This window comes from Schistocerca piceifrons, chromosome 4, assembly GCF_021461385.2.
Source record: "Schistocerca piceifrons isolate TAMUIC-IGC-003096 chromosome 4, iqSchPice1.1, whole genome shotgun sequence".
Classification (NCBI taxonomy): Eukaryota; Metazoa; Arthropoda; class Insecta; order Orthoptera; family Acrididae; genus Schistocerca; species Schistocerca piceifrons.
In genome coordinates this window covers 690,724,703-690,738,093 of record NC_060141.1, presented here as the reverse complement: position 1 = coordinate 690,738,093, position 13,391 = coordinate 690,724,703, and the positions used below count along the sequence as shown (strand labels likewise).

The following is a 13,391-nucleotide window of genomic DNA, read 5'->3' as shown; positions in this document are numbered from 1 at the left end:
CGTAAGAGCACGAGGGGGTGGAGATCTCTTCTGAACAGCATGTTGCAAGGCATCCCAGATATGCTCAATAATATTCATGTCTGGGGAATTTGGTGGCCAGCGGAAGTGTTTAAACTCTGAAGAGTGTTCGTGGAGCCACTCTGTAGCAACTCTGCACGTGTGAGGTGTCGCATTGCCCTGCTAGAATTGCCCAAGTCCGCCGGAATGCACAATGGACACGAATGGACGCAGGTGATCAAACAGGATACTTCGGTCGTGTCACCTGTCAGTCGTATCTAGACAAATCAGAGGCCCCGTATCACTCAAACTACACACGCCCCACACCATTACAAAGCCCCCACCAGCTTCAACAATCTCCTGCTGACATTCAGGGTCCACGGATTCATGAAGTTGTCTCCGTACCCGAACAAGTCCGTCTGCTCGATACAATTTGAAACGAGACTCGTCCGACCAGGCAATGTGTTTCCAGTCACAAACAGTCCAGTGTCGGTGTTGACAGGCCCAGGCGAGGCTTAAAGCTTTGTGTCGTGCAGACATCAAGGATACACGAGTGGACCTTCTGTTCCGAAAGCCCATACAGATGATGTTTCGTTGAATAATTGGTCTCTGGCGCTTTTTGATAGCCCAGCATTGCAATTTGCGGAAAGGGGTGAACTTCTGTCACGTCGAACGATTCTTTTCAGTCGTCGTTGTTCCCGTTCTTGCAAGATATTTTTCCAGCCGGAACGATGTCGGAGATTTGGTGCTTTACCGGATTCATGATATTCACGGTACGCTCGTGAAATGATCGTACAGGAAAATCCCCACTTCATCGCTACCTCGGAGATACTGTGTCCCATCGCTCGTGCGCCGACAATAACAGCACGTTCAAACTCATGTAAATCTTGATAACCTGCCATCGTAGCAGCAGAAACAGATCTAACAGCTGCACCAAACACTTGTCGTATACAGACGTTGCCGACCGCACCGCCGTATTCTGTCTGTTCACGTATCTCTGCATTTGAATACGCATGCCTATACTAGTTTCTTTGGCGCTCCAGTGTAGAAAGAGCAGTTGCCAGACAGATCGGAAGAATTGTAAAGAAATTTTATCATGTAAGCAGGTTGCAAAACCCTCGTGCAACCTGTTTGTTCAGTAGTGTTCGTCTGTCTGGAACTCGCAAATGTGGGATTCAGAGGCGATGCAAAGAAGAGCGCCGCTAGAGCGTTAGGGAGAAGCGCATAAGGCTCCAGTTGCAGGCGGTACAGGTGAGACAATCTGCATCGTGCAGAAGTTTACTGTACCGAGAACATACCTACGTAGAAGAGTCGGGTAGTACAGTACTTCACCCTACATAAATTTCGCGCAGTATCCACCACGGCAAAATCTGAACAATTAGAGCTCATACGGAAGTTTACAGATAGTCGTCTTTCCCACAAAGCTCATTCGCGAGTGGGACAAGAAAACAAGGGGGTGGTGGGTGGTGTCTCATGGTACCGATAGTACCCTCCGCCACACCTTGTAAGGTGGCTTACGGATTATGGGTGTACAGCTAGAATGTATAACGCATTTTACGCACGTTGTGGGCTTTAGTATGATGAGGCGTGCGGATCCAATTCTAACACCAGATTTCTTTTGGAATCTTGTCAAACCTAACACACCGGAGACGGTACTCCCAGAAACTTTACATATACATGAAATGTATATGTAAAGGTTTAGCCAAAGCAATTTAAGGCGACCACTCGCATAAGGCGGGAAATCCGCGTTAAAGACCTAGGTCCGACACCAATTTTCACTGTCTTTGTTCCCTTATACAGCTGATAGTTATTCGTACTCGCAACTGCGAATACATCTCGCATATTTCATTGCGGCTGTAGTCGTCGCAGAGCGAACATGAGTGCATGTCCGAAGGAGTATCGGCCTTCTTACCACAGACACCGCCGTGTCGTATCTTCACCTGTTCGTCGGAGTTAATGACTGATCCATACACGAAAAAGACACCACACTACCCCGAAAGATTGTCGTCATGACTTTGCCAGAGCAGGTAGCAGCCTTGAATTTCTTCTTCTTTGGTGACTGCGGATGCTACTCCAGTGACTGCCAACTTGTTTTCGGCTCGAGGTGATGCACCGAGGTTTCGTAACCTGTAACGCTGCGTGAGAGATCTTTCCATTGGACTCACTGTTCCAGCATTTCAGATAAGACTCCTTTTATTTGAAAGTTATGGTCCGTTATGGGGATTCATGGAATCCATCTTGAGCACACCTTCGAGTATGCAAGTGTCTAATGCCCACCGACAGCTGTAGAGAAAATGGTCGATTTGTGGTCTTTCGGTCTGTATGAGTAGTAGCATCCGCGAAATTCGTCTTGTCCGGAGCAGTAGCAGCGACGTCCCGAAAATGTCCCATCATGGAGCTTATTCTTCACTTCGTGACGCTTTAAGTCTCTTTATACACAGTCGTTTATGGAAGTTCTCAAAGACTTCTTTTTCCACAACCAGAATCCAGTTACAGCATATTGCTCGTAACGAGTACCTCGTGTAGACGCCATTTTGATGGTACACTATAGCTCGGAATTTTTCCAAACTTCGAATACACGCGAAAGAAACAAGAGATTTGAATTATCTGGACCAAATGTACAGGGGCAAGCGATATTCTGCTACATCTAAATACATTGCCCGCGAGGTACTATACAGTGCATGACGGACGCTACTTCGTACCAATATAAAAGTTTTCCTGCCCTATTCCATTCTCTTGTGGAACGAGGGAAAATATCTGTACGTATATTCCTCAATACGCTCACAAATATTTCTAAGTTATTCCCATGGTCCCTAAACACGACGACGTATGTGATGAAGCAGCAGAACTGTCACATAGCCATCCTCGAATATTGACTTTCAAATTTGCCTAAAAGGGTAACCCTTTGCCTTGCTTTCAGGTATTGCAAGTTTAAGTTTGCTGAGCAGCTCCTTCGCTTACTCGTATGGACAGAACAGATGTGCTCTGGTCCTAACTCTGGAGCGTTAGTCTCGAACTGATTGCCTTCAATGCGATTACTTTGTAGACGCGCTGTGCATTTGCCATAATACTTTCATTCTCCCCCCTCCCTACTCTTTCTCGTGTCCGCCCCATTTCGTATCAATTCTTGACGTTACTCAATATCTGTGTATCATGGGACGAGCTCCAAACGTTACTCACTGCTCTTCTAATCTGATACTGTTGGCTTTTTTCTCTTTGCTATGAACGTTGTCTTCCATTTGTCTTCATTTAAAGAGAGTTGTTTTTCATTACATCTAATGGAAATACAGACGCAGCGTACATGTACGTTTGATAGCAGGCTTCAGACACTTCAACAACCGTCATGTGATCGCGTTTTTTGCTGGTCCGTTCGTAACTCGCAACTATGTGGTATTAAACGCCTACACCCTGTTAATTCCAAAAAGTCTCGGCCTGCGTTGCAAGGGCGACCTTGTTGTTCTCCGTGCACGGTAACTGTTGTCTTCGTTGAACTTAGACGCCTACAGACGTATTTTGCTGCAGTGGTATGAAAGACCTACTGGTCCACACATGCTGTATTCTACGTTATGTCAATGAGTCTCTCTCCCTTGCTAATTGAGAAAAGTAACTATACATTTCCCTCCCTCGATGCAAGCTTCCTTTATAACCGCATATCACTAGTTTCTAGTTATGAGTCACTGGCACAATGAAACGATTCTCCTTACAATCTACAGTAAAGATATCTCTCACCTGCATTTCGAAGTAGATTTTAACGCATGGCGTTATGCTTTGTTTTCTATTTCCCGTCCCCCCTCTTCCTCCTTTCCATTCCGTATGTTCACGGAATGGGGAGACAGTTCCTACCAAGATATGATCGTAAGACTTCTTCACGTTCAACCTTAAAATTCGAACGAAAGATTTGACTGATAGAGAGAACAAAATCTTCGAAACAAGTAAGGAGCAGAGCGTTCTCTATAAACGGCGATGATGTTAATCTCAGAAAACTGTGTGTCAGATATAAACGGGGAAAAGTACTGCGATAAGCACCAATCTTATCATGTCCTCTGATTTATTTGCAAGAGACCTTTGGGTGGTACCGCTGGTAAGTCTCCTTTTCTGTCCCCTAGCGCGCGCACGCACGCGCGCGCGCACACACACACACACACACACACACACACACACACACACACACACACACACACACACACACACACGAGAGAGAGAGAGAGAGAGAGAGAGAGAGAGAGAGAGAGAGAGAGAGAGAGCAAAGTGGATTTAACGTCTTGTCTGGGAACAATTCGAACCATGGAGTAGTTGGGAGCAGCACATGTGCACCCAAACCTGAAAGGTGCAGCAAAACTTTAGTCAGTCTCCCATGGGAATGTAAGGTTTTACAGAAACCACATGCGCTGTTCCAGTTCTTTGAGCAGAACCAATCTGTGATGGAAATTTCATATCTCAGAAACTGAGGTGAAAAATGCCACAAAAATTTCGACTCGACGTTATGAAAAACCTACAGAACATTCCTTGCATTGTTAGACGACTTCTTGGATGTCGTTGAAAATACGTTTGGTAAACCGAGTTCAGTTTTATGAAAGGTAAGCTTCTGCATACGTTCTATCACTGAATGTGTAGATTTCTGAACGTAGTATACTCGCTCAACAACTTGGAGTATTTTGCATTGAAAGAAATTTAATGGTGAACTTCAACATTATTTTCAGTTTTCAGAGACTATACTGACACATCCGAACTAAGGCGTGATTATGTTGCATTCAGTTTCTGACAAGTATCAAACCATTAAAAATCAGCTAGTTACAAAATGCCTTCAATTTGATCTCTAAGTGCACGCGAATGGCGTGATGTTCGGCACTCCAGTTCAGTGAAGTAAAACAAAGTTTGTTATTTTAAAATCCGTCGTTTTCCAAAACTAGTACGGTACTTCTTGTTAAAGGTTGTATTCCAGACTAACATTAGTCTGGAAGTAGATTCTTTCGTGACCTGTAAACCTTCGCAGCACTTACACTTATTGTGAGTGCTTCTTCTTCCGATTACATCTCCGGCGCACAGAAACAAACGGAGCTCCTCGTTTTCAGCAACCTGTGAGACAGTCGAACGCTAACTGAGTGATTAAAGCTTGCGGCCACAGTAGCTGGAATTTCCCCCGTTGCACAACGCGCGTCGTTCAGGTTGTCTTGCAGGCTAGTATGCCTGGTTACGTCAAAGGCGGGCTGGCGAATAGGAAGGCGGGACAGCACGACGACCAATGAGGAGGCGCAGACCAAGGGGTGTGTGGAGGGCTTGGCTCCGTATAGAGCTGGCAGCCAGAGCCGCTCGTAGATATCATTCATTTGTGAGGCAGTGCTGTGTGACAGTGTATTCGTGGCGCGTAGTTTATTCCGTTTATACTACTGAATCTGCGTATTCTTCGCCATGGGTATGAGGAGCAATACCAGTAATAAGGTGAGCGTGCCTATAGAGTTTTATTGATTTTAGGACATGCTTTCGTGAAGCGATATAGCGCTGGTGTATGTGAAGATCGTTTTTTATCGTTTCTGAGTGGCTTTGACTGACGTGTAAAGAACGCTAAAGTAACAGTTTTAAAGACTGGTGTAAGATACACAGACATTTGCTTCAATTGTTTTATTGTTTGTATATCGCAATTTAAACTATCTAAACGTTAAGTCGAATTCTTGTTTGCACCGCGGTCTTATACAGAAGGTAGGAAAAACGGCGAAGAAACTTTCAAATATATCGAGACCATTCAAGATAAATTGATTACTTCAACATTTCTGATCTTCGAATAGTTTAAGCTCTGCTTATGTTCCGTAGCCCCAGTTAAGACACTTGCTGCTGTCGAAATGCAGGCGTGTGCTTTCGAATTGTGCGCTTTGAGTTTTGCGATGATGATACGACTAAGTGAACTGCTCTAAACTGTGAAAATACGAAGTCAACTGGGATAAGAAAGAACTAACGAGAATATTTGCATCAGCGTTTCTGCAAAGTCATAGAAAAGCCACTGTTGTTAAGTCGAAGTTGAGTAATTGGTGTGTTGCACACTGTTCATGTGGCAGCGTTGTTTTATCTCATAACTTTTTGTTGACCTCGGTCAGCACACACTTTGTTTGCAGGTGTAACTGTACCGCTAATCTGATTTTGCATGTGTCCTTTTATTTGCAGATTCGTGAACAATGCAAAGAGCTGATGCTGTCAGATCACCAAATCCACCAGATCATGGACAGACTACTGGAAGATATAAAGTTGGGGCTAGGAAAGGAGACCCACGCGAAGGCCATTGTGAAGTGTTTCGTGACATACGTTCAGGACTTGCCCAATGGGAAAGGTAAGCTTGATCTCTCTCTTTCTCCCCCTCTAACATGGAGATTATTTAATTTTTTGCTATTGCTTTAATATGTCAATGTTTTGTTTATTAGAACAAGGGAAGTTCTTGGCACTTGATCTGGGAGGTACAAACTTCAGAGTGCTTATTATAGAACTAGAGGGAGAAAAGTTTCACATGGATTCTAAAATATACGCCATTCCTCAGAGTATTATGCTTGGAACAGGTGTACAGGTATGTTGTTACACTATAATGTATTATTGTGTTCAGTATCTCCCTCTCTCCCTCTGTCCTTCTGAAATCAATCAATCAATCCATCAAACTGCCCTTATTTTTCAGCTGTTTGACCACATTGCTGAATGTTTGGCAAACTTCATGAAAGAGCATCAGATGGCCCATTTAAGATTACCACTGGGATTCACCTTCAGTTTTCCACTCACTCAGAAGGGTTTGACAAAGGGATACCTGGAAAGGTGGACCAAAGGGTTCAACTGCAGTGGTTGTGTTGGTGAAGATGTGGTTCAGTTGTTGAAAGATGCTCTAGCAAGGAGAAATGTAAGTGTATTATTGATTTAAAAAAAAAAAGCTCTACTTAGATCATACATGGTATTGCAATCACATCAGATATGTTGATCAACTTGGAAAACAAAGGGTACCAGTAAATATTCCACTTAACTTTTAGGTAAACATTAACACTATGAAACAAATCTATAATGCACTGTTGAAAATGATTTTCTGCCAGTGGAGCATATAAGTCATCTCGTGCAACTGGGCCCCTGTTGCTAACCGTAGAAAATGTCATTTCAGTGGTGTTTTCTCTTGTGAATCAAAGTGAAGCCACGCAAGGCAGTTTGGTCTTAGTATGAAATATGTTATTTTTAATTCTGAATAGCCAGTACAAATAGTTTACGCATATCTGAATTAGTGTGATGAGATAACCTACTATCAAGTCTATGGAACAGCTGTATTTGAATATCTTAATTCAGTCACTGTGAAGTTATTAATTCAATGTTAGTTTCCTTCACACTGAAGACAATAGCCAATAAATGTTTTTGGCTGACTGGGGGTTTTCAAAGTATGATCGATGCAGTCTTGTCTTTAAATTGCCTTTTGTTCAAAAACTTGCTTGGGACATGACAGTTTTAAAATCTTATTTTATTTTTTGATACGAACAGAGGTGGTCAACCCGAGTTGGGAGTATCCTCAAAACCAAAGTTATTTCTTTGAAACAATGTGTAAAGTATAGACAGATATGAAATTTTCTCAAAGCCCAAGAGCTGTTGATTATGCTTACTGGCATAGTGGTTAAGACACTGGACTCACATTCAAAAGAAGAAGACAAAATCCTCATCCACATTTAGGGGTTTCTTCAGTTCAATACATCAGCAAGGGTGAATGCTGAAATGGATTCATTGCTGAGGAAGTTTGTCATTTTTCTTCCCGATTCTCATTACATCATTATTGACAAGAAGTTAAACCAAAATTGTACATAAACACACTGAGTTATGGTCAGCATGAAGGGAATCTTTTTCCATCTAACAACAACAACAACATCTAAATAGCTTTGCCAGATGAAAAGAGCTGCTTCAGCTCTCTTTCTACAGAGAAATTGTGTGGTCAGATCTAAACTGGTAAAGTAGCAAATTGGGAGCTGTCCAATATAAAAATCACTTTGCAAACTTTTCTAGTACCGATTACTGTGATAATGTTGGGTTACTAACACATGCACTGTTACATAATTGATAAGTTATAAATTGCTTATATATTTTTATACTGAGTACTTACTGTGATTTGACACCAAAACAAAACACAGCTCACTACACAACTCACGATGGAAGGTCCTCTCCGTAGAAAGTTGTACAGCTCTTCAACATATCTGCTAGCAGTAATAGTAATAATGGTAAGAATAAAATATGAATCTTCACGAAAGATAACTTCATTTTTTTGTATTGTAAACCTCAAAATAATAACTGCATCTATTTGATTAGATATAAACATAAAGAAAAAGAAAAGGATAAATGGCTACTCACCGTAAATAACAGACATGATGAAAAGACTACTACGCATTTAGCTTTCGGCCACATCCTTCTCCAGAAAAGGGTGCGCACGCGCACACACACACACACACACACACACACACACACACACACACACACACACACACCTGCCGTGTCCATTATCTTGGACCATACTCTGGTCTGAGGGCATTTGTGTGTGTGTGTGTGTGTGTGTGTGTGTGTGTGTGTGTGTGTGTGTGTGTGTGTACACATGCACGCAATTCAATGTGTCGCCTGCACAGTGAGTAGCTATATATCCTTTTCTTTTTATTGTTGACATTCGAGCCTGGAGTTTATATTGTTGGAGTAAATATATATAAGGTGTTTCAAAAATGTTGAATATTTTGAGGGGTGATAGTATCCATCAATACAAGAAAAAATTTCAATAAATATGGCCTCTAGTATGTATACCTTAAGAGCACTATGAAACACATCTCTTCTGTTGAAAAAGTGCTCATAGTTCTTAAGGTATCCATTTTAGAGCCCATGTTTACTGAGTACTACCATCTCTCAAAATGTTACTCTTTCAACGCCCTGTAGAACTGAAAATTTATGTGGGGTACATGCGTGTAAAATATTTTGTAAAGTAGATGTGTATTGACTCCCTGCTTGATGTAAATTGCACAGAATTTGATCTAGTTTTAACTTACTTGTAATTCAGTTACCCATATATAGTTCAGATTTTAATTTACCTGATTCATGAATAGAATCACCAGTACACTCAATGTTTTCAGTGTCTTGCAAAATTGAGAGTTGTTTAAAGTACAAAAATATTGCGTGTTTTCAGGATATCAATGTATATTGTGCTGCTGTTATAAATGATGCCATTGGAACACTAATGTCTTGTGCCATCATATCTCCCAATACTCGAATAGGTCTCATTATCGGTAAGTTGAGTTTATTATCGAAGATGGCATTCAGGGTTATTTACCAGCAAGTACTTCATGAACATTTCTGTTGATAGCGTTGAGCTCAAAAGATTCTTAAATTAATTTCACAATCTTTGTGAATATTTTTTATTGTTAATGAAGTACTTGTTTTAAAAGAATGTATAAATTTTTTGACAGGTGTTCCTGTGGGCAGCTACTGTTGTTGCAGTTTTAAAATTATTAATCTCTTTTGTAGCTAATCAACTTCATATATCATTTTAGGATGTGCAGATTGATGTTTGTGGTATACTCAACGACACAACGGGAACGTTAATGTCATGTGCATGGAAAAACCACAACTGCAGGATAGGGCTCATCGTTGGTATGTTCAGATTCTTATCAGTGTGCCACATGCTTGGCAATGCTTCACTTGAGCTTCAGAACTACTTCCCTGTTTTGAAACTTTGATTGATGCTGGTGATGGAACTGATGCATGTTCTGTAGCTGCTTGTTTGTATATTTTCATCCAGTAAACCCTTCTCCTTTCTTTTCTTCAAGAAATAATTGTATTTCTTTCAAGGCATAATTTTTTACAATGCAAGTATAAGCTTTAGTTTTTATGCCTCTTCAGTGTGTGCTTTTGCAACATTTATCTCCCCTTTCCCATCTGCACTACACCTCCATAAGAGAACTTTTGCAGATGACTACAGATACTGCATTATCAATATCAAATATTGTTTTTATTTATTTTTTTTGTTATCTTTTAAAGAAAATACATGTTGCCATTGCTATCACTACCACATTAAAACATATGTAGGTGTTACAAAAATAAGCAGTTGTAGATACCTTCTATTCTGTTGACAAATCATACCATTACCACCTTAGTTGTACAGGAAAACAATACTTCGGAGGTGAATTGGGCACCACCTATATGCGAGTAGACAGCAATAAACAGCAGAGAACCTAAACTCTGTTGTTTATTTGTACTTCAGAATGCTCCAGTGGACTGTCATCAACTTGTGATGTATGGTCCACCAGGGTAACAAAGTAAAAATATTGCTGCAGAAACATGCAGGGGCCATTTGTGAAGCAGATCATTGTTTGCACTTTGTAATTAATTTTTTTTCAAATCTCTTTTTTTCCAGATCAATTCTTAAAAATAGTTAATCATTTTTTATACTTGAATTCCCCACCACTTCTTGCAAAACACACACACACACACACACACACACACACACACACACACACACACACACACACACACTCAAGAGTTCTCTGTTAGTCCTAAACTTAATTGCTTCACAATTCACAACAGTCACTCCATTTTGCAATCAGTGTCAGTGCAAATTCGTTGCACTATTGTTGAGGTTGTGAGCACCAACTGATGTTACTGCCTCCATGTGTATACTTAGCACACTTATGCCTGCTTGTTTTGAAACAGTAATTTTTCTGTTCTTCTAATATTCATACTTGATATTTTATTAGCTTTTTCTGTTGTGCTACTGACTATGGTAGAATGTGCAGCTTTTGTACAAAATTTTCTCTATGCTAATGAGACTGTATTTTAGTGACATGCATCTTGTATTGCTTTTGTGTGTGCTTTGAGTGTTCTTAATGTACATGAAGATTATTAAATCTGTTTTCAAGTTTGTATCTGCAGAAGTTTTATAGAATTTTATTTTTATGTATAAAAAAAGAGAGATTTGATATTTGCTATTGATCAATGTGTCTTTGATACGTTTTACATAAAAAATTATCAAATTTTGTTAAATTGACGAAAATGCATCTGAATGAATAAATGCTTCCTTGCTCTAATGTGCAATAATGGATTGCCATAAAGCAAGTTAAGTAATTAAAGGGGCACATCTGTAATAGGAGTGAAACAAGTACAGGTCAGCATATTTTTCATGGTAACTGCTAATTTGACACTTTGGTCATCCTCATTATGTTCCAAGGAAAAATAACTTAGTGTTGCAAAAGTAAATTGTACCATTACACGGAGAATATAGCGGACTGAGGAAATGTTAGCAAGCCAATATGTAATTCGTAACTCCATAGTGACCACTATGTGGGGAATGATTATTGTGGTGGATTATTATTAATCAGTAACATTATAGTAAAAGCATGTGCATCACTCACTCACTTTATTTCAGGTTAATGTTTAAATTTGGCAACAAGATTGCACGACTCGTTGCCCATTTTCCACAGTATGTCCGGTCTTTTCCTCCACATCAGTCACAGGCAGTACTTTCACATTAGTCCGAATGAAAGATGTGGCTGTCCCTCTCAGGTCAGAGTTTTGACCATTGAAGACAGAGACAATCAAAGCCTGCAACTGTCATTGTTTGGTTTTAAATTGGATCAGGTGGATATTCAAACCAATGTTCTTTCCACTTCCCAGTTACGTTGAAAATGCAGTTGCTTGAAGACAGACCCAAGATAGCACTTGTGACTTCAGAAGTATAACTGAAAGATTCTGGAAAAGTGCTATTTAGATCTGCATTTTGACCTGAATATATGCCTTTTGCTGGCAGATGCTCTACTGATTGAACTGTACTCACTCTCGACCTACCCTTGCAGCTTTACTTCTGCCAGTACCTCTGTCTAGATTGAGTTCTTATGGGGCTCTGTCTTCTTAGGAATGTATTTCTTCTTGGATCTGGAGGAGCAGTATTGGACAGAACAGGTAGGCAATGAATGGGAATGCATTGTACAATGCCAGTAATGCTCCTCAGGTGTACACTTATCTCGGCTATTGTGTGCTTTTCTTTCATGGTTTCACAGTATTCAGCAGCTGAGTACCCAAGTGAAATTGCAGCATTGCATATAGTATCTCCATTTGCTCCCCAAGTGTTTCCAGATATTCTGTAAAGTAGATCTACTCTAGAGACAAGCTTCTTTAAGAGGTTTATGCAGTGCTGCTTAAATAGCAACTGACCGATCAAGGCTGAACCAATCAAGGCTGACAATTTAAATATTTAGGGAAGCAGTTCAGGAAACTTCTGCTCCATCAAACAGCATGTGAACTTTTTGTATGCCTCTTGGTTCAGGTTAATAACACAGTCAAAAGGTCACATTGGTTTTTTGGATTGCATGATTAAATATCAGAGTATCACAGTAAGTGTTAATGACTGCACCATGATACAAAAATGTCAATCAGCAAAGCATTTTGTCTGTTCTTAATAACAATGTGAAAGAGTCTGAGTGTTCACAACCTATCTGGATTTTTGTGGTTGCCACCAAGTACCCCAAGTGAAATTCTTTGATTTCCAAACAAGTTTTAGCATTTTTCCCTGACAAATTTTGAGATGTCAAGAGTAAGTAAAGTTGCCAAAAAATGTAAGGCTCTGTATTTCTTAACACATGAGCAAAAACCTTAAGTACTAACATTAACATTTTTCATAATGAACTGCTTTTAGATGGAAGAAGCAAACCAAATGGTATACGTGTTTCATTAAGACTACTGATGTTATTTTCTTTCAATAAAACGAAACACATTTGGTGACAATAATATGCATTTCCTTGGAATCAAAAGACAAATTTAAAATACCTTCACTGATTTCAGAAATAAAAAAGTAGGCCTCTTGAAAGAAATGTGCAAGCTGGGGAAGAAGTGTTTAAACAAACACTACAGGTGACCGCCAGTAAAATTTTGGTTCTACTATACAATGTATTTGCAGTGAGACAGTCGCAGTTCCTGAAATCCATAGCCAGTGGGTTCTGCCCTGCAGAGGAGCACTGCAGTTCTGGGTCCGTGGATAAGCACGAAAATCTGGCGCATTATGCCACACACAAACAGACCTGGCGTGCGGGCAGATCAGTGAGTCTAGATCTGACGGGCAGGGCCTGCACATTAGTGGAAAACGATGGGCTTCAGATCGGCAGGCCTGATCCATTAGACACACACACACACACACAGAAATGGCATGCTGTTATTGACCGTTATGGAAATCCACTTGTTTGGCCAGCTAGTCATGTCACAGACTCAACGTTGATGAAATGAGATTGCACTGATCACTCCACGCAACACATAACTTGCGCGAATACTCTGAGAATCAATACTAATGAGGATAGGTAGCATCTCACCACAAAGATGATCACTGAGCCACAGACAGGCACATAAAAAAAAGACACTCTCACTCTCACAACTAA

The 13,391-nt window shown here is 40.5% G+C and overlaps 1 protein-coding gene across 1 annotated transcript in view; it reads left to right on the top strand.

Moving 5' to 3' along the window:
* LOC124796111 (hexokinase type 2) overlaps positions 1-13,391 on the top strand; it is a 117,317-nt gene that overhangs the window by 99,567 nt on the left and 4,359 nt on the right. Inside the window, exons 2-5 of the mRNA XM_047260199.1 lie at positions 6,154-6,316; positions 6,408-6,547; positions 6,653-6,868; positions 9,522-9,704. Of these exons, the coding sequence (XP_047116155.1) occupies positions 6,154-6,316; positions 6,408-6,547; positions 6,653-6,868; positions 9,522-9,704 (702 nt within the window). The remainder of the gene's footprint in view (positions 1-6,153; positions 6,317-6,407; positions 6,548-6,652; positions 6,869-9,521; positions 9,705-13,391) is intronic.